The sequence below is a fragment of the Mytilus edulis genome, chromosome 4 (genome assembly GCF_963676685.1).
Source record: "Mytilus edulis chromosome 4, xbMytEdul2.2, whole genome shotgun sequence".
In the NCBI taxonomy this organism is placed as follows: Eukaryota; Metazoa; Mollusca; class Bivalvia; order Mytilida; family Mytilidae; genus Mytilus; species Mytilus edulis.
Window position 1 is genome coordinate 97,710,887 of NC_092347.1, and position 23,195 is coordinate 97,734,081.

Sequence of the window (23,195 nt, forward strand, 5' to 3'; positions counted from 1 at the left end):
GAAACTAACATGATTGCACACGAGTTTTTTAACATGCAAATTAGGTGAGCATTTTGTGAGCAAAAAAAATTCCACATATGAAACTAACTTAATTTGCATGTTAAAAACCTCACGTGCAACTGCTCATATGAGCTTTTGTTTCACATGCGCATTTTATTAGATTGCTCATATGAGCAGTTGCTCACATGTTGCACACGTGAATATTATAGTTGACCAAAACAAAATGGCTGCTTTAAAAAAGGAATATTTTTCAAATTTAAATGAAAATCTTAAATAATTCAGTTGAAAATAAAATAACTGATACATCATGTTAAAAGAGTTATTCTTTAATTATTGTCAGTTAATTATGATTTTCATATGATATTTTTTTTTTTATTTAAACAAATAACAGCGGAGGCTACGGCGGAGGCTACGGCAGCGGCGTTAGCTCACTTCTTAAAAGCTTTATATTTTAGAAGGTGGAAGACCTGGATGCTTCATACTTTGTATATAGATGCTTCATGTTATGAAGTTTCCGTCAGTCACATGTCCAATGTCCTTGACCTCATTTTCATGGTTCAGTGACCACTTGAAAAAAAAGTCCAAATTTTTTGTAATGTTGAATTCTCTCTTATTATAAGTAATAGGATAACTATATTTGATATGTGCGTACCTTGCAAGGTCCTCGTGTCTGTCAGACAGTTTTCACTTGACCTCGACCTCATTTCATGGATCAGTGAACAAGGTTAAGTTTTGGTGGTCAAGTCCATATCTCAGATACTATAAGCAATAGGGCTAGTATATTCGGTGTATGGAAGGACTGTAAGGTGTACATGTCCAACTGGCAGGTGTCATCTGACCTTGACCTCATTTTCATGGTTCAGTGGTTATAGTTAAATTTTTGTGTTTTGGTCTGTTTTTCTCATACCATATGCAATAGGTCTACTATATTTGTTGTATGGAATGATTGTTAAGTGTACATGTCTAGCGGGCAGATGTCATGTGACGCTTGACCTCATTTTCATGGTTCAGTGGTCAAAGTTAAGATTTTGAGTTTTGGTCTTTTTATCTAATGCTATATGCCATAGGTCAACTATATTTTGTGTATGGAAATATTTTATGATCTTTATGTCAGTCGAGCAGGTTTTATTTAACCGTGACCTCATTTTCACGGTTCATTGCACAGTGTTAAGTTTTTGTGTTTTGGTCTATTTTTCTTAAACTATAAGTAATGTGTCAACTATATATGTTGTATAGAAGCATTGTTAGCTGTACCTGTCTGCCTGGCATGGTTCATCTGACCTGGATCTCTTTTTCAAGGTTCATTGGTCTTTGTTTAGTTATCTTGGTTAATGTTAAGTTTATGTGACAGTTGTAATAAAGCTTAGCTTTATACTTAGGACTATCAACATAATATCAATGATTAGTATAGAAGGCGAGACATTTCAGCGTGTGCACTCTTGTATTAGATTTCAACAATGCCTTTCTTCAAATAGCACAATATAGGACTTAACATTTTCCATATCCATCTACCTCCATTTATTGCATGCTTTTCATGAATTTGAATTTACAGGAAGTACATGACTGGGCATGTCATTTTGAAAAAGCTCATATGAGCAATGATGTAGGTTAGTTTTGAATGGTTAGAAGAATGGAAAAACTTTTCAAAGTACAAAACTAACATAAAACTAACATGGATGATAAAAGCTCACCTAAGGTTTGAATTGCACATGTGAGCATTATGTTAGATTTTTGTGGGCACATATGAACTACCAAACTGCACATATGAGCAACCTGATTTGCATACAATTCTTACTTGCATCTCATGTGGTTCACATGTGAAACTTATGTGCTTTTGTTAGCAATTTCTGTACAGGTATTTTATTGAAGGAACCTTGAAAGAAAATTAATAAATGCCTTAAAGCTTTCCTATATAAAAACAAATATTTATTGTAATCCATGGTTTTAATTTCTGTACGGGCGTATCAGTGGTATCAGCATTGGCACATTTCATTTCCATGGAAATAATTTGGTCCCGTCCCCCCTCAATCATGGTCTAATGGCTTTGAAACGTTTGCTTAAGTTTACATGAATTAGTTTTTGATTAAATCAGTTTATAGGCAACAACTAGTAGTAAGTCAATAAAATTTGTTATGTAGTTGTATTAGCATTGGGACATACATGTATCTCTTTTCCATGGAGATTGTTTGGGTTGTACCTTCAGTCATGGATCATTGACTTTGAATATAAGGCATAACTTACATGTTAAAGTTTTGCATTTTAACTTTCAATGTTTGCATTTTAGTATAAAAATACAAAAAGGTGAGACACATATCTTTGTTACTTGTTTTCAACAGTTTTGTCAGTTGTTTAAAAACTGTAAAAATTGCAAAAGTTTCAAGCAAAATAATGAATAATTAAAGTATGGGCAATTAGTAGTAATTAGCAAACTGATGATTTTTTTTCATGAGATGTGTAACTGGCCACTTGTTCTTGCCACCTGTAAGTTCAGTTATGAAATTATTTAAGGAAAGCAAATTTGCTTAGTCGGATAAAAAGCTTGTCTCAGGTGACAAAACAATAGTTTTATTTTAACATCTGATAATTTCTAAAACATTGTTTATTTTTAATCAGATTTCAGTTAGAATACAGTTTTGTTATAATTGCATTTAATCATTTTTGTCAAAACGTATATTGGTCTTAAGAATATCACATTAAAAAAAACACAGACAATATTGTTCCTTTTGAATGCATTGTAGTTAAAATTAAACATAAGGATCCTACAATGGTGTCTTAGGTTGGCAGTAAAAGTATAATATAAATATTTTCCATTAGTGTGAAATTTAGTCACATTGCAACAGCATCATTAATCAAAAGACATAATATGATGTAAAATATGAACTTTCAACCAGCTCATATGGGAAATAACTCTTACAACTGGGAGATAATTTATGTCAGGTAATAAAAGGGAAAGAGCACACTTACTATTGTTTGTTTTACTGTGACTCTCAGCATTGGATTTTTATTATAAAATATCAATGAAAAAGATGAATACAAAAATGATGCTATTTGGTAATAATTGAAAAGCAAAAATACCAACAGAGCTAAAATCAGATTGATTTTAAAATAGCTTGTTTTCCTTGTGCTTTCCTTGAAAAAGCAATAATTATTGGCAATGATAGTTATTTTTGGAACAGATATCTTTCTTGTAATGATCTATGTCAACCTTTGCTATGGGAACTGTCTTCTGCTAGTGAAATTGTCTTCTGCTACTAAAATTGTCTTCTGCTAATATGGGAGCTTGTGTTTATATTTATATGATCAGTAAGGTTTCATTCTAACAGAATGATAATACTATTTTGGAAGAACACATTTTTCATTATATCAGAACGAACAATATAATATGTCCTTTTAATAATTACAACATGTAAACAGATGCTATTTATAATTCCTACTGTCTCCGAAAGCCATGCCAATTGATTAGTAAATATAGCGGTAAAAATTAATTCAGTAATCAATACATGAACTGTATTTAGCCTTAAATCACTGGTACCCAATGTTTTATTGTCAATTGCCTGTTTTAATTTGCTTTGAACTAATGGCTGAATACCCCAGATCAATATGGAATGAGTATTGATCCAGGAAGATATTGGATTGCTTTGTGATCATATTTTTGTTACACTGATTGACAAAAGGTTTGTGTGTACACGAGTATAATTATTATAATATTAATGATTAAATTCAATCTGGTCAATATATTTTTCTATTTCACACACCAGATGGCATTGCGTTACTCCATTTTTTTCCCTAAATGCACATGCTCAGAGTAAGTTTAACATCTTTTGACTTCTATTTCCGTCATTAGAATCTGAATGTTTTTGTATGACCTCATTGACTTAGTTAACGTATTTTGTGATTCTCATCCTAACAGGGCCACTATTGCAGATTTTACAGGAAAAAGGGAAATCGAGCAGAGGTCGTCTAGGATCCTTGAGTACGTCATTTAAGGATTCCAAAAAGGAGGTGGTACGGCAGGTCTTCCTATTTACCAATCATATGCTTTTGACAACACGGGCCTCAAATGGAAGGCTCCATCTCGCAAAAGTAAGAACATTTATCTATTTTACCATTATTTTTTCTTGCATAAAATCAATGAAAGAAATCCTGATGATTATTATGCCTAATTATTAGGAAAATGATGTATAATTTTGATTTGTAAACATGCAAATTGGTTGATGCCATTGCTTATGTAAACCTCAGCTAAATATATTCATAAAAATTGATCATTTATAGAATATCCCTTAAGCTTTTACATGTAATTGACCAGAAATAGATCACAAACAGTGAAATAAAATAGATTTATTTGCAAACATAAATGACCTTGTCTTTATATGATAATACTGCTGAAACAGATTCAATGTGTATTTCTAAAATCAATTGATAACTAGTTCAGTAAAGATCTGGGTCTTTTTGTTTAAGGTGAAATTCTATATTCTAAAAATAATGCAGAGGTTTTATAGGATTTTTTTTCAATAGATTTGCAAGAATTATGATCTATATATCTGTCTGTAATAGAGACCAAGGATTATGATCTATATATCTGTCTGTAATAGAGACCAAGGATCATGATCTATATATCTGTCTGTAATAGAGACCAAGGATCATGATCTATATATCTGTCTGTAATAGGGACCAAGGATCATTTAAATGAAGGCTTATACATTGTATAATCATATAATGATATTCCTGTTTTGTACATTCCTATTTCCACACATAAATGTATTTGGGGTGAATCCAGCCTTTCTAAAAAAAAAAGGGGGGTTCCCAACCCAGGATAAAGGGTTGTTTCAACTATAAGTCTCAATTTAAATGCAATGATCATCCAAAAAAATGGGGGGGGGGGGGGGGTTCAATCCCAGGACCCCCTTAATTGTTCTGCCTGTATGTATGTATGTATGTATGTATGTATGTTCCGTATCTCCCTCCTTTAGTAGGAGCACCACCATGGGTTATGGTGTAAAAAGGAAGACATTTAACACACTGTATCGGTACAGATTTAATGTGAGCATTTGCCTATCCAGTCTCCCAGCCTGGCCGTGACGGGTCTTACAACCAGAAAGTTAACCTTCCCCAAAACAATAAGTACAATGTAATAAAGCATACGAACACACCCACTCACCTGACTCACTGTGTACCTAGCTAATGAATGAATGTTTTCTCTTAAACTTGGAAGTTTGAATAGGATCTGTGGAAACCAGTTCAACCATTTTTTTTTTTATTATATGTAAAAAGGGGTTCACTTTTAAGCTATTTTATAATTTTCTTCATGCTGTAAATATAAGAATATCAATAAAATGAGTGTTTTAAGATACTGTTATAGATGATACTGATAAGTAATAATCATACAAAACAGTTTTAGATAAAAAGAGACATAGTAATTTATTTATGCACAAAAATAGCTAAAAATCAATAACTTTTGTGGAAAATAATAATCCCATAAACTCTTTTAACCTTGATTTTACTTAATCAACATTCATAATTAAAAAAAAAAGAAAGAGAACTTGACACATTAGAAGAGCATTCTGTGTGTATTTATACCTGCAAAAGTATGTTAAAATGTCTATTAATGATTAAAATCAGTACTTTTGGGAAAAATATAAGAATACTATATATGTACCGTATTGAATGATGTTTTAATACAAATCTTGAAATGCCTAATTTACAAGTTCCTAATCCTAATTAATAGCATAAACAGATATGTACACATTGATGAATAAAGATATAAGACCAAAGGGGAGATAATTTGATAACAATCATGTTTTAAGCTGTTAATTGTAAATCCATAATTTTTATTATTGGTGTCTTGTGATATTTGTCTAGGATTTCTGAGACAGTTATGAAAATTTGTGCTACTAAAAAAACCAAAAAAAAATATTGTTATGCGTTTACTTTCCTACATTGGCTAGAGGTATAGGGGGAGGGTTGAGATCTCATAAACATGTTTAACCCTGCCACAATATTGCGCCTGTCCCAAGTTAGGAGCCTCTGGCCTTTGTTAGTCTTGTATGATTTTTAATTTTAGTTTCTTGTGTATAATTCAGAGTTTAGTATGACGTCCATTATCACTGTACTAGTATACATTTTTTTAAGGGGCCAGTTGAAGAACACCTACGGGTGTGGGAATTCTTGCTACATTGAAGACCCATTGGTGGCCTTCAGCTGTTGTCTGCTCTATGGTTGGGTTGTTGTTGCTTTGACACATTCCTCATTTCCTTTCTCAATTTGATGAAAAAATAAACAAAACAGGCATAGAAACTCAATCATTGACCTTTAATTCAAAGAAAGACGTGGACATTTGTATTTGCTGCCTCTCTTTCAAACATGCGGCAATATTTATGAGTAAGAGCCTCTCTTTCAAACCTGCAATATTTATGAGTAAGAGTAAAGACTGAAGTCAGAATGATATATCTTGGTAGAGTGACATGTCTTCCTACTGACTAAGAGTAAAGACTGAAGTCAGAATGATATATCTTGGTAGAGTGATATGTCTTCCTACTGACTAAGAGTAAAGACTGAAGTCAGAATGATATATCTTGGTAGAGTGACATGTCTTCCTACTGACTAAGAGTAAAGACTGAAGTCAGAATGATATATCTTGGTAGAGTGACATGTCTTCCTACTGACTAAGAGTAAAGACTGGTTGAAGTCAGAATGATATATCTTGGTAGAGTGACATGTCTTCCTACTGACTAAGAGTAAAGACTGAAGTCAGAATGATATATCTTGGTAGAGTGACATGTCTTCCTACTGACTAAGAGTAAAGACTGAAGTCAGAATGATATATCTTGGTAGAGTGACATGTCTTCCTACTGACTAAGAGTAAAGACTGAAGTCAGAATGATATATCTTGGTAGAGTGACATGTCTTCCTACTGACTAAGAGTAAAGACTGGTTGAAGTCAGAATGATATATCTTGGTAGAGTGATATGTCTTCCTACTGACTAAGAGTAAAGACTGAAGTCAGAATGATATATCTTGGTAGAGTGACATGTCTTCCTACTGACTAAGAGTAAAGACTGAAGTCAGAATGATATATCTTGGTAGAGTGACATGTCTTCCTACTGACTAAGAGTAAAGACTGAAGTCAGAATGATATATCTTGGTAGAGTGACATGTCTTCCTACTGACTAAGAGTAAAGACTGAAGTCAGAATGATATATCTTGGTAGAGTGATATGTCTTCCTACTGACTAAGAGTAAAGACTGAAGTCAGAATGATATATCTTGGTAGAGTGACATGTCTTCCTACTGACTAAGAGTAAAGACTGGTTGAAGTCAGAATGATATATCTTGGTAGAGTGACATGTCTTCCTACTGACTAAGAGTAAAGACTGGTTGAAGTCAGAATGATATATCTTGGTAGAGTGACATGTCTTCCTACTGACTAAGAGTAAAGACTGGTTGAAGTCAGAATGATATATCTTGGTAGAGTGACATGTCTTCCTACTGACTAAGAGTAAAGACTGAAGTCAGAATGATATATCTTGGTAGAGTGACATGTCTTCCTACTGACTAAGAGTAAAGACTGGTTGAAGTCAGAATGATATATCTTGGTAGAGTGACATGTCTTCCTACTGACTAAGAGTAAAGACTGAAGTCAGAATGATATATCTTGGTAGAGTGACATGTCTTCCTACTGACTAAGAGTAAAGACTGGTTGAAGTCAGAATGATATATCTTGGTAGAGTGACATGTCTTCCTACTGACTAAGAGTAAAGACTGAAGTCAGAATGATATATCTTGGTAGAGTGACATGTCTTCCTACTGACTAAGAGTAAAGACTGAAGTCAGAATGATATATCTTGGTAGAGTGATATGTCTTCCTACTGACTAAGAGTAAAGACTGAAGTCAGAATGATATATCTTGGTAGAGTGACATGTCTTCCTACTGACTAAGAGTAAAGACTGGTTGAAGTCAGAATGATATATCTTGGTAGAGTGACATGTCTTCCTACTGACTAAGAGTAAAGACTGGTTGAAGTCAGAATGATATATCTTGGTAGAGTGACATGTCTTCCTACTGACTAAGAGTAAAGACTGGTTGAAGTCAGAATGATATATCTTGGTAGAGTGACATGTCTTCCTACTGACTAAGAGTAAAGACTGAAGTCAGAATGATATATCTTGGTAGAGTGACATGTCTTCCTACTGACTAAGAGTAAAGACTGGTTGAAGTCAGAATGATATATCTTGGTAGAGTGACATGTCTTCCTACTGACTAAGAGTAAAGACTGAAGTCAGAATGATATATCTTGGTAGAGTGACATGTCTTCCTACTGACTAAGAGTAAAGACTGAAGTCAGAATGATATATCTGGGTAGAGTGACATGTCTTCCTACTGACTAAGAGTAAAGACTGAAGTCAGAATGATATATCTTGGTAGAGTGATATGTCTTCCTACTGACTAAGAGTAAAGACTGAAGTCAGAATGATATATCTTGGTAGAGTGATATGTCTTCCTACTGACTAAGAGTAAAGACTGAAGTCAGAATGATATATCTTGGTAGAGTGATATGTCTTCCGACTGACTAAGAGTAAAGACTGAAGTCAGAATGATATATCTTGGTAGAGTGATATGTCTTCCTACTGACTAAGAGTAAAGACTGAAGTCAGAATGATATATCTTGGTAGAGTGACATGTCTTCCTACTGACTAAGAGTAAAGACTGGTTGAAGTCAGAATGATATATCTTGGTAGAGTGACATGTCTTCCTACTGACTAAGAGTAAAGACTGGTTGAAGTCAAAATGATATATCTTGGTAGAGTGACATGTCTTCCTACTGACTAAGAGTAAAGACTGAAGTCAGAATGATATATCTTGGTAGAGTGATATGTCTTCCTACTGACTAAGAGTAAAGACTGAAGTCAGAATGATATATCTTGGTAGAGTGATATGTCTTCCTACTGACTAAGAGTAAAGACTGAAGTCAGAATGATATATCTTGGTAGAGTGATATGTCTTCCTACTGACTAAGAGTAAAGACTGAAGTCAGAATGATATATCTTGGTAGAGTGATATGTCTTCCTACTGACTAAGAGTAAAGACTGAAGTCAGAATGATATATCTTGGTAGAGTGATATGTCTTCCTACTGACTAAGAGTAAAGACTGAAGTCAGAATGATATATCTTGGTAGAGTGACATGTCTTCCTACTGACTAAGAGTAAAGACTGAAGTCAGAATGATATATCTTGGTAGAGTGACATGTCTTCCTACTGACTAAGAGTAAAGACTGAAGTCAGAATGATATATCTTGGTAGAGTGACATGTCTTCCTACTGACTAAGAGTAAAGACTGGTTGAAGTCAGAATGATATATCTTGGTAGAGTGACATGTCTTCCTACTGACTAAGAGTAAAGACTGGTTGAAGTCAGAATGATATATCTTGGTAGAGTGACATGTCTTCCTACTGACTAAGAGTAAAGACTGAAGTCAGAATGATATATCTTGGTAGAGTGACATGTCTTCCTTCTGACTAAGAGTAAAGACTGGTTGAAGTCAGAATGATATATCTTGGTAGAGTGACATGTCTTCCTACTGACTAAGAGTAAAGACTGGTTGAAGTCAGAATGATATATCTTGGTAGAGTGACATGTCTTCCTACTGACTAACTTTGAGACTTAGTACTTTAAAATTCTCTCTCAGGGTGTTGGTCAAGTTCAAAGCAGAGCTTATCATTCATATCACTCTAGAACAGAGAATGGAAACGGGGAATGTGTAAAGGGGAAGCAACTCTCCAAAAGAGCAGAACATATGTCTTCAATGCAGCGAAAAAAATCTTGCACCTAGAAAGGGCCTCTTCATCTGGCACCTTAACAATAATGTATACTATTCAGCAAAAAAGACACCACACAAAAATGAATTAGTTAATCAGTATTAATTGTTTGTATGAAATGCCTATAGAAATAGTTTAATGAGATGAAATGAAATGTACTTTTAAAACATAAAATAATGACATGGATGTGTGCTTACAGTCCTCAAAAATGTTACAGATTTTACCTCGTTCCCGTGACCAGGTGAGTGAACACATCACCAAACTTTGATGTTGCAATCTATAGATAGAAATTTTTAGTTTTAGTGGATAAAAATGAAAACCTATCTCGTTCATGAAACACAGTTGTCATCACTTGCATGTAGATATTTTTATTTATGATGATTTGTAAATTTGGTTAATAATGAAAACCAGCCTGTTAATGTTGGGCTAAGAGTTTTAAAATAAATTTAGAGTCTTGTACATTTTGTGTTTCCTATTGTTTATACATTGTACTACATTAATCTCAGAGATTAATACACATTGTAGTTAAAACAAGATATGTTTGTTAATGAATATTGTTATTGTTATTTATGCCAATCTGTTTGCATGTAAATTTGTGTAATTCTTATGTCAGATTGAAAAAATATGAAAGAATTATATGAATTTTTTTATGTTTTGGTCTCTTGTGGAGAGTTGTCTCTTTGGCAATCATACCACATGTTTCTTTTTTATGTATAAAATTGTTTCCGTTATGTTCTAATTCTGTTGCAAATGTTGACATTATATTAAAATCAACCAGCCTAGCTAGCACCAAGGGATAATAGTATCCATCTAAAACATATAATACTAAGAGATTGTTTGACAGAATACTTTCATTACTTTCATGTAGATTATATTACAGAGCTTTCATACAAGTAACAGGAACTTTATTGACCTTATCATATATTTCTGACAGTTTTTCCTAACTATTCACATACTTTCATGCAGGAAAATGTGACCTAATTAAGTGGCTTTGATGTATACATGCAAGCATAAATCCATGTTTATTGTCTTATCAAAAAATTACCATGAATTTGTATTGCACAACAGGGTTTGGAACCCCCTCCCCCTTTTTTGGGACAATCAACACATTTGGATGGGGACCTATGGTTTGAACCCCTCTTTTTTAAAATAGCTAGATCCGCCCCTGTATTTGGGGTATGGAAGGACTGTAAGGTGTACATGTCCAACTGGCAGGTGTCATCTGACCTTGACCTTTTTTTTGTGTTTTGATCTGTCTTTTTTAAACTGTATGCAATAGATCTACTATATTTGGTGTATGAAATGATTGTAAGATGTACATGTCTAGCTGTAGGTTTCATCTGACCTTAACCTAATTTTCATGGTTCAGTGGTCAAAGTTAAGTTTTTGAGTTTTAGTCTTTTTTTCTAATACTATCTGCAACAGGTCAACTATACTTGGTTATCTAATTATTTTATGATGTACATGTCAGTTTCACAGGTTTTATTTGACCTTGACCTCTTTTCAAAAGTTCATTACTAGGTGTTAAGTTTTTGTGTTTTTGTCTAAAATCAATAGGTCAATAGGTCAACTTTATTTGTTGTATTGAAGGATTTTAAGCTGTACATGTCTGCCTTGAATGGTTCATATGAACTTGACCTCATTTTCATGATTCATTGGTCAATGTTAAGTTTTCTTGGTTAAGCTTGTTTGTTAGAAAATATAATATATGTCAACTTTATGTAGTGTATTGGATGATTGTAAGGTGAACATGTATTTCTTGTTAGTTTACATGACCTTGACCAAATTTTCTTGGATCATGTTAAGTTTATGTGATAGTTGTAGTAAAGCTTTATATTTGGATTATGAACATAATATCAATAATTAGTACAGAAGGCAAGACAGCGTGTGCACTCTTATTAATAATATGAAAGTGTATGCTATAAACATTTATATATGTAAATTTTTAATCACATTTGTAATATGAGATAGTTTTGAATGTTTCAATTGTTTTTGCACAGTCATGAGTAATTAAACCAAATATAATGATTTTGTTTTCTAGATTTTACATTATTATGTATTTTCTGTCATAGAAACAAAATCTTTAATAGCTTGATTTAAACACATATGGGTCAAATTAACAGTCAGTATTGCCACTAAAAATGAACTGTTAGTGTTGCCACTACAAATGTTATGTCAGTATAACCACTACATATGTATTGTCTGTTGCAACTACAAAGTTACTGTCAGTATTGCCACTACAAAGGTACTGTCAATGTTGCCACTAGAAAGGTACTGTCAGTGTTGCCACTACAAAGGTACTATCAGTGTTGCCACTACAAAGGTACTGTCAGTGTTGCCACTACAAAGGTACTGTCAGTGTTGCCACCACAAAGGTACTGTCAGTGTTGCCACTACAAAGGTACTGTCAGTGTTGCCACTACAAAGGTACTGTCAGTGTTGCCACTACAAAGGTACTGTCAATGTTGCCACTACAAAGGTACTGTCAGTGTTGCCACTACAAAGATACTGTCAGTGTTGCCACTACAAAGGTACTGTCAATGTTGCCACTACAAAGGTACTGTCAGTGTTGCCACTACAAAGGTACTGTCAGTGTTGCCACTACAAAGGTACTGTCAGTGTTGCCACTACAAATGTACTATCAATGTTGCCACTACAAAGGTACTGTCAGTGTTGCCACTACAAAGATACTGTCAGTGTTGCCACTACAAAGGTACTGTCAGTGTTGCCACTACAAAGGTACTGTCAATGTTGCCACTACAAAAGTACTGTCAGTGTTGCCACTACAAAAGTACTGTCAGTGTTGCCACTACAAAGGTACTGTCAGTGTTGCCACTACAAAGGTACTGTCAGTGTTACCACTACAATGGTACTGTCAGTGTTGCCACTACAAAGATACTGTAAGTGTTGCCACTACATAGGTACTGTCAGTGTTGCCACTACAAAGGTACTGCCAGTGTTACCACTACAATGGTACTGTCAGTGTTGCCACTACAAAGGTACTGTCAGTGTTACCACTACAATGGTACTGTCAGTGTTGCCCCTACAAAGTTACTGTCAGTGTTGCCACTTCAAAGGTACTGTCAGTGTTGCCACTACAAAGGTACTGTCAGTGTTGCCACTACAAATGTATGGTAAGCTATACCGCTTTCAATGTATCAATAAAATTGAGAATGGAAATGGGGAATGTGCCAAAGAGACAACAACCCTACCATAGAAAAAAACAACAGCAGAATGGTCACCAACAGGTCTTCAATGTAGCGAAAAATTCCCGCACCCGGAGGCGTCCTTCAGCTGGCCACTTTTCACCATCTTATCATACCTCCTGCTACATTTACATTATCATGATACATGTTTAGTTTTCACTTGAAGATCAAGATATATGACATACAAATCATACAACTGCATATTCTTTTCTCTCACAAAGTAGCAGGAAGTCTGCTAATCACAAAGTGGCACAATGTCGGTTTCTTTTCACTTTTTGGCACAATTTTGACTTTTTCACAAAGTGTCACAATGTCAACTTCTTCACAAAGTGGCACACTGTTGGCTTTTCTTCACCTTTTGGCACACTGTCATCTTCTTCACAAAGTGGCACAATGTCAGCAATTATTATGTTCTTTGCATGGTTATGACAAGCATGTTATAATTTGCAATAGAAAATTGCCTTGATATTAATTACTGTGGATTCATTTATTTTCATGGGTATCAATTTTCGTGGATTGAGGGAAAAAATTCGTGAATATTTGATTTTGTGGTTTTGCCAAAATGCCTACAAGACTATCGGAAAATTTGTTATTCATTATTGGTTTACCTGTACCCACGAAATCCACGAAATTTGGTATAGAATGAATAATAATTTATCCACAGTATTTCTTTTCTTATGTTTCTGAAGTGCTGCACATGAATGAAAATTGATTTTAGGCTTTACATTTCAAAATGAAAAGAGAAAATACATTGTAGATATGAATCAGAATAAAGAAAATCACAATGATTACAAATTTGTTACATGTCCAAGGTCCTTAACTTCATTTTCATGGTTCAGTGACTACTTGAAAAAAAAGTTTTTTTTTTTTGTAATGTTAAATTTTCTCTTATTATAAGTAATAGGATAACTATATTTGGTATGTGCGTACCTTGCAAGGTCCTGATGCCTGTCATACAGTTTTCACTTGACCTAAACCTTATTTCATGGATCAGTGAACAAGGTTAAGTTTTGGTGGTCTAGTCCATATCTCAGATACTATAAGCACTAGGTCTTGTATATTCAGTGTATGGAAGGACTGTAAGGTGTACATGTCCAGCTGACAAGTGTCATCTGACCATGACCTCATTTTCATTGTTCAGTGGTAAAAGTTAAGTTTTTTGTGTTTTGGTCTGTTTTTCTTATACTGTATGCAATAGGTCTACTATATTTGGTGTATGGAATGATTGTTAGGTGTACATGTCTAGCTGGTAGGTGTCACCTGACCTTTATTTCATTTTCATGGTTTTGTGGTCAAAGTTAAGTTTTTAAGTTTTGGTCTTTTTTATGCCCCACCTACGATAGTAGAGGGGCATTATGTTTTCTGGTCTGTGCCTCCGTTCGTTCGTCCGTTTGTTCGTCCCGCTTCAGGTTCAAGTTTTTGGTCGAGGTAGTTTTTGATGAAGTTGAAGTCCAATCAATTTGAAACTTAGTACACATGTTCCCTATGATATGATCTTTCTAATTTTAATGTCAAATTAAAGTATTGACCCCAATTTCATGGTCCACTGAACAAAGAAGAAGATAGTGTGAAGCTCAGGTTAAAGTTTTTGGTCAAGGTAGTTTTTGATGAAGTTGAAGTCCAATCAACTTGAAACTTAGTACACATGTTAACTATGATATGATCTTTCTAATTTTAATGCCAAATTAAAGTATTGACCCCAATTTCACGGTCCAGTGAACATGTAAAATGATAGTGCGAGTGGGGCATTCGTGTACTATGGACACATTCTTGTTTTCTGATACTAAAAGTCAACTATATTTGGTGTAAGGAAATATTTTATAATCTTTATGTCAATCGCGCAGGTTTTATTTTACCTTGACCTCATTTTCACGGTTCATTGCTCAGTGTTAAGTTTTTGTGTTTTGGTCTGTTTTTCTTAAACTAAAAGCAATAGGTCAACAATATTTGATTGGAAGAATTGTTTGCAGTACATGTCTGCCTGGCATGGTTCATCTGACCTTGACATCATTTTTATGGTTCATTGGTCAATATTTAGTTTTCTTGGTTAATGTTTAGTTTATGTGACAGTTGTAATAAAGCTTTATATTTAGGACTATCAACATAATATCAATGATTAGTAAAGAAGGCGAGACATTTTAGAGTGTGCACTCTTGTTGGTATCAACACAATTTTCAATTAGTTACAGACATTTTATAGATATATTTTTCAATCCAAAGAGAAATATTAATTTTCCATTGCATAAGGTCAATTTCGATACAATGCAGTTCACATGATTGTCCTAGTGTTGGAATTTCTATCATAATCATATAAGCACAGATATATCTAGTATTAGCACATATATACAGCATGTCACTTTCAAAGATGGTTCTAGTGTGGGAATTTCCAGAATTAGCTCATATATGACTTGTCAGGTTCAAATATGTTTTAGTGTTGGAATTGTGTGTTTTAGTACACACATAACTAGTCAGGAACTAAGATGATTGTACTAAGTGTTGGAATTTCAAGTATATGCACATTTAATAAATGTCAAGAACTAAGTGCATAGGTAATACAGGTAATTTTTTTAATTGTCGTGTTATTAACAATTTGGAGGGTATTTCAAGATCCTGGGTATGGGGTGAAATTCTCTGGTGTCACCTGCAGGATACAGGTCAGTTGACAGGTATGATGTCAGTGGTCTGGAATAAGTTTCTTGTTCAACTATCTGTTATTATTATCTCAGAAAAAAAACAAAGCTTGTCAGTGGTTTAGAATAGGTTTCTGTTCTTGAACTCCAACCTTAAATTACTAGGATTGTAAGTTTTCTGGCCAATGGTTGGTTAACTCTGAGCACTGGCTGCCTACACCAATAAAAGAAACTGACTGCCAAGATAAAGCCAGTAGCACTGAAAGTGGTGTTTAACACCCTACAATCAATCACTTACTCAGATAGATGGTGCTTTGATCTTCTATACATGTATTTGCAAGATAGCATATATATTTCCTTGTTTTGTTCCAAATTTTGGGTCACATTATTGTGTAGATTAAAACAGCGAGTTAATGACACTCATCTTTTTGTCTTTTTTTAGCACTATGGAAAGATTCCACTTATAGATTGTACTCTTATTGAAGATCCTAGTTCTGATGTGTATTATTTTGATGACGACAGTAAGTAAATAACTATAAATAGCAGTGAAGATTTCATGTTGTCTGATTGGTAAAAAATAACATGTCCTTGCAGATTATTATGATGAATATCATTCACAAATTCCTTCAACAATTTGTCAAACAAAAGCTGTAAAAAATGTTATTTTCAGGGTTTTTTTTTTCATTGTGAGTTGAATGTCCTGAAAGTGCTATAAATCAGGTTTATATTTTTTACAAAACTGAGACTGAATAAGCAGTTTTAGAGAATAAAGAATTAGTATGAATACAATAAGATGTAGGGTGTAATGTCTATAAGACAGTGTGACATTGAAACATGATCAGTTCATTGATTTGTCACCGTTATCAGACAGTAGAGGGAGACAGGAGCCTAACAAAACAAAGAAATCAAAAGAAATAGGAATGATGATATGTAAGTGGATATTGATAATAGATATTAAGTAATTGATAGTTATACAAACACATTGCAGTTATGATTAGATTGCCATTAATGTGAAAACTGAAAATAAAGAATTTACTGCACACATTTTGATTTGAATCTTTGTCAACTTAGAAGTAAACCCTTCTTGAAAATATGCAAAAAATATATAATACTCACAAACTGCTGTAACAATTTAAATCCTAGTTTTGTTAACATTGTTGAAATTATAATACAAACCCAGACCCTATCCCCATCCTTCAAAATTAAAGGATTAATTGTCCCGATAAAGTTCATAGTTTATTTCCATTCAGTTCATTTTTTTTTTTTTATTTATACCATGCAGTATATTATAATGCACTGTATTTCTTCGTTAAATGAAAGACTTTATTAAGGAGAAAAGCTAAATGATTTGATAATCAGAATCAGACCAAGTTGACCTTTATTTTAACTTCTCTTAACATAGATGATTATGGATAATATGTATTAGAATAGGTCATACCTGCCACCCTGTTGGTATAACATACATCAGAGGACAATTTGTTATGAAATGAATTCAGGATTATACGAGTCGATGTAGCCCAGTTACATAAAAGCTGATTTATACATGTAGGAATTGGCTTGGTGCAGTTTCTTTTTTTTTTCAATGTTTTTTTCTCTTTCAAAGGTTGACCTCATAATTTAAGATCCGAATAGGAAGAAAATTAGAGAAAATGTTAAAATTTTCTGCATTTTTTCTCTCAACTTTTTCAAAGAGCCAGTGTATTACACAATATGTCCATATTGATGGATCAAAGGAGTAGGTCCTGTAAGGGCCAATATTTATCAGGCCTCAAATATTCACGTTCATCGAAAGAAAGATTTTGTACACTTTTTAAACACTTAAGTGTCTATTTAAATTGATTCAATAAGTTTAAGTAAAAGATTTTAACTGATTTAGTCATTAAAAATACTCCGATTCAAGCTTAAATATGAAAAATCTATCAAATATGCCAAAAAACATCACTTTTCAGAAAATCTTTGTCAAAAATGAAAGTGGCCGCCGCATCCGTGTTCATCCTCAACCTTTATATATGAGCTGCGTCGGATAGAATAAGAAATCGACCTTATGCAAACGAAAATCAATACCTCTGTTAACCTATTTTGGGTTAAAATAATTTCTACGGAAAGTCTGTAATTGTTCCAAAAGTAGGTTTTTATAAGAAGACAACCCTTTTAAAGGGACCAAAATGCAGCTTTTATATCTTAGTTATTCCAAAATTGATCATAGTCTTAGATATGTATCAGTGTACATGCACTTGCATAAGGTCGATTTATATGCGACGCAGCTCATATGTTATGCAACATCATCAAAAACAACTTACATTTCAATATTATGAATGAACACGAATGCGGCCAATTTGGTTTTAGACAGAAACCGTCTAAAATTTTACTAAAAGGCACAAATTGTGAAGATATCAGTAATTTAGCATGACTTAATGATGCAGTACCCGACATATGTACATTGTATTGTCAAAAACAGCCAATATTAATGTAGCAGAAGCATTCTACTTTCCAGGGGTGTTACTGAAGCCTAATCCTTTGTAGATTTTTTAAAATGGATGAAACTTTGTCATTTTTCAGTAATATACAGAACAAACATATTTGATGTAATCAATTCCTTTAAAATTTCAACCCCAGCCTTCAAATTTAATTGAATGCATGTATAAACATTAAAGATTACCACCTCATTTGGGTATACATTTGTATATTTTTGAGATTGTGAAACTTTAGGGAATTGTTTTATATAAGTAAACAGAAAATATCACTTGGGAGCTATAGGTTGTTAATTTTTTAGAAAATATCACTTGGGAGCTTTAGGTTGTTATTTTTTTAGAAAATATAACTCGGGAGCTATAGGTTGTTAAATTTTAGAAATCAGTTCATATCCTTTCCTTAGTAAGCATTCAAGTTGAGGATCTCTATTAAAAGAATTAAAAAAAAAACACTAATGCCCTTTGTTTGATCTTTCAAATTACAAATTATATGTTTTGCGACCCTGGCATTTGAGTATTCACACTGTTGAACCTTATTGAAATTCTCTCACACATGACATTTTCCCTAAAAACAAGTTATTAGATTTGTGTCTTTTCTGTAAAGGAATGGTTCTAAAATATTTAAAGAAAAAATAATTTAACCTTGAACTTTAAAAAAAAGAAGCACATGAAAATAGAATAAAAGGCAACAATGTCACAAATGGTTACCATGGTTACCATAACAATTAATTTTATTTGTTAAAAATTCCATGTTTTTCACTAGATATAGTTATTTGTATTTCTGTGAGCCTCTAGTTAAAATACTAGTGTGATTAGATACTTTGAAATTAAGGGATAGAAAAAAAAAAGTAAAAAAGCCTCTTTTGGACATAGCCGACTATTTGAGATGATTTTCTTCTTATTTTGTAGCAATATCTTGGGAAAGCTTTGGAAGTTTAACTTCTGCAACAACATTATTGACAGCTCAGGCCTGTGACCGAGATCGCAATAACTACAATGGATTAGATTTTAAAATTATTATTGATTCAAAAAGTGGACCTCCAACAACTTTAACATTGGTAGCTTCAACTCACCAAGAGAAAATAGCTTGGTGTAGTGATATTAGTCAGGTAAATATACAATTCTAAGTAAGTCAGGTGATGTGGTATGATTGCCAATGTGACAACTTGTCACAAGAGAATGTGACAACTCGTCACAAGAGACCAAATGACACAAAAATAAACAACTATAGGTTATCATACAGCCTTCAACAATGAGCAAAACCCATACAACATTGTCAGCTATAAAAGGCCATAAAGCTTAGCTTACAAGGATCAGACAAAGCCCCATTTTGCTGTGATAAAGACCTTTCAGAATCCTCGGGTTTTGTACTATTGATACACACCTTTAAAAATTTTAGGCAGGAATTTTATTAGCTGATGTTATATAATTACCAGAACAAAATCAAGAAAGGAGTGTTGTCAGATTTTGTGAGTGAAGCATGGAAATAGTGCTTACCTTTTCATTGAAAATGTCTGACTTATTTGAATATAAAAGTAATGTTGGTATTTTTATCTTATTTTTCAGTGCATAGAAAATCTTCATTACAGTGACCTACTGAACTCCTCCATGAGTGAGTCATCTTCAGTTACGATGCCCCAGTCTGTAAGGTGAGTCACTTTTAGGAACTCCATGATTAGTAAGTTGTCTTCAGGTATGATACCCCAGCCTGTAATGTGAGTATCTGTTGATATTTGACCTTCCTAAACTTAATTTTTGGTGAGTCGTTTTCAGTTTAAGAGTTTGTCAAGTCAGTATCAATTTAACTAAACTGGAGCGAATCACATTCAGTTAAAATGACACAGTCTTTTATGTGAGTATCTGTAAGTGTGTGAGCTTATGAAACTCTATAAGTGAGTTATCATAAATATGATTCAGTTGTTTAGTTGAGTATCAATCAGCAAATAGACTTAGATATTATCCATAGATGAGTCATTTCTTATGCTACTCAAGTTTTTGAAGAAGATTATCATGGTTGCTTTAATGGACTCAGTCATTGAGTTATCTTGGGATGTTTGAGTCCGTAAGGTGAATACTAACTTTCTTATATCTCAGTTTGTTAGGTGTTCTCAGTCTCTGAACTTGATCGTATGTATTCTAAAGTCACAATGATGTCCAACTCTACGGTCTCTGAACTTGATCGTATGTATTCTAAAGTCACAATGATGTCCAACTCTACGGTCTCTGAACTTTATCGTATGTATTCTAAAGTCACAATGATGTCCAACTCAACGGTCTCTGAACTTCATGGTATGTATTCTAAAGTCACAATGATGTCCAACTCTACGGTCTCTGAACTTTATCGTATGTATTCTTAAGTCACAATGATGTCCAACTCAACGGTCTCTGAACTTTATCGTATGTATTCTAAAGTCACAATGATGTCCAACTCTACGGTCTCTGAACTTTATCGTATGTATTCTAAAGTCACAATGATGTCCAACTCTACGGTCTCTGAACTTCATTGTATGTATTCTAAAGTCACAATGATGTCCAACTCTACGGTCTCTGAACTTCATGGTATGTATTCTTAAGTCACAATGATGTCCAACTCTACGGTCTCTGAACTTCATGGTATGTATTCTAAAGTCACAATGATGTCCAACTCAACGGTCTCTGAACTTCATGGTATGTATTCTAAAGTCACAATGATGTCCAACTCAACGGTCTCTGAACTTCATGGTATGTATTCTAAAGTCACAATGATGTCCAACTCAACGGTCTCTGAACTTCATGGTATGTATTCTAAAGTCACAATGATGTCCAACTCTACGGTCTCTGAACTTGATCGTATGTATTCTAAAGTCACAATGATGTCCAACTCTACGGTCTCTGAACTTTATCGTATGTATTCTAAAGTCACAATGATGTCCAACTCAACGGTCTCTGAACTTCATGGTATGTATTCTAAAGTCACAATGATGTCCAACTCTACGGTCTCTGAACTTCATCGTATGTATTCTAAAGTCACAATGATGTCCAACTCAACGGTCTCTGAACTTTATCGTATGTATTCTTAAGTCACAATGATGTCCAACTCTACGGTCTCTGAACTTCATGGTATGTATTCTTAAGTCACAATGATGTCCAACTCTACGGTCTCTGAACTTGATGGTATGTATTCTAAAGTCACAATGATGTCCAACTCAACGGTCTCTGAACTTCATGGTATGTATTCTAAAGTCACAATGATGTCCAACTCAACGGTCTCTGAACTTCATTGTATGTATTCTAAAGTCACAATGATGTCCAACTCTACGGTCTCTGAACTTGATCGTATGTATTCTAAAGTCACAATGATGTCCAACTCTACGGTCTCTGAACTTCATTGTATGTATTCTAAAGTCACAATGATGTCCAACTCTACGGTCTCTGAACTTTATCGTATGTATTCTTAAGTCACAATGATGTCCAACTCTACGGTCTCTGAACTTCATGGTATGTATTCTAAAGTCACAATGATGTCCAACTCTACGGTCTCTGAACTTCATGGTATGTATTCTAAAGTCACAATGATGTCCAACTCAACGGTCTCTGAACTTCATGGTATGTATTCTAAAGTCACAATGATGTCCAACTCAACGGTCTCTGAACTTCATGGTATGTATTCTAAAGTCACAATGATGTCCAACTCTACGGTCTCTGAACTTCATCGTATGTATTCTAAAGTCACAATGATGTCCAACTCAACGGTCTCTGAACTTGATGGTATGTATTCTAAAGTCACATGATGTCTAACTCTACGGTCTCTGAACTTTATCGTATGTATTCTTAAGTCACAATGATGTCCAACTCTACGGTCTCTGAACTTCATGGTATGTATTCTAAAGTCACAATGATGTCCAACTCTACGGTCTCTGAACTTGATGGTATGTATTCTAAAGTCACAATGATGTCCAACTCTACGGTCTCTGAACTTTATCGTATGTATTCTTAAGTCACAATGATGTCCAACTCTACGGTCTCTGAACTTCATGGTATGTATTCTAAAGTCACAATGATGTCCAACTCTACGGTCTCTGAACTTCATGGTATGTATTCTTAAGTCACAATGATGTCCAACTCTACGGTCTCTGAACTTCATGGTATGTATTCTAAAGTCACAATGATGTCCAACTCAACGGTCTCTGAACTTCATGGTATGTATTCTAAAGTCACAATGATGTCCAACTCAACGGTCTCTGAACTTCATGGTATGTATTCTAAAGTCACAATGATGTCCAACTCAACGGTCTCTGAACTTCATGGTATGTATTCTAAAGTCACAATGATGTCCAACTCTACGGTCTCTGAACTTGATCGTATGTATTCTAAAGTCACAATGATGTCCAACTCTACGGTCTCTGAACTTTATCGTATGTATTCTAAAGTCACAATGATGTCCAACTCAAAGGTCTCTGAACTTCATGGTATGTATTCTAAAGTCACAATGATGTCCAACTCTACGGTCTCTGAACTTTATCGTATGTATTCTTAAGTCACAATGATGTCCAACTCTACGGTCTCTGAACTTCATGGTATGTATTCTAAAGTCACAATGATGTCCAACTCAACGGTCTCTGAACTTCATGGTATGTATTCTAAAGTCACAATGATGTCCAACTCTACGGTCTCTGAACTTCATCGTATGTATTCTAAAGTCACAATGATGTCCAACTCAACGGTCTCTGAACTTTATCGTATGTATTCTTAAGTCACAATGATGTCCAACTCTACGGTCTCTGAACTTCATGGTATGTATTCTTAAGTCACAATGATGTCCAACTCTACGGTCTCTGAACTTGATGGTATGTATTCTAAAGTCACAATGATGTCCAACTCAACGGTCTCTGAACTTCATGGTATGTATTCTAAAGTCACAATGATGTCCAACTCAACGGTCTCTGAACTTGATCGTATGTATTCTAAAGTCACAATGATGTCCAACTCTACGGTCTCTGAACTTTATCGTATGTATTCTAAAGTCACAATGATGTCCAACTCAACGGTCTCTGAACTTCATGGTATGTATTCTAAAGTCACAATGATGTCCAACTCT

At 34.1% G+C, this 23,195-nt stretch overlaps 1 protein-coding gene across 13 annotated transcripts in view; it reads left to right on the forward strand.

Annotated features, from left to right (window-relative positions):
• LOC139521193 (ras-specific guanine nucleotide-releasing factor 2-like) overlaps positions 1-23,195 on the forward strand; it is a 168,687-nt gene that overhangs the window by 99,450 nt on the left and 46,042 nt on the right. For 8 of the 13 annotated variants that reach the window (XM_071314538.1, XM_071314539.1, XM_071314540.1 and 5 more), the window contains 4 exons: positions 3,911-4,083; positions 16,090-16,168; positions 19,028-19,227; positions 19,685-19,767. In XM_071314538.1, the coding sequence (XP_071170639.1) occupies positions 3,911-4,083; positions 16,090-16,168; positions 19,028-19,227; positions 19,685-19,767 (535 nt within the window). Of the gene's footprint in view, positions 1-3,910; positions 4,084-10,011; positions 10,054-16,089; positions 16,169-19,027; positions 19,228-19,684; positions 19,768-23,195 lie in introns of all 13 variants that reach the window. The other 5 variants (XM_071314533.1, XM_071314534.1, XM_071314536.1 and 2 more) reach the window with 2 other exon arrangements.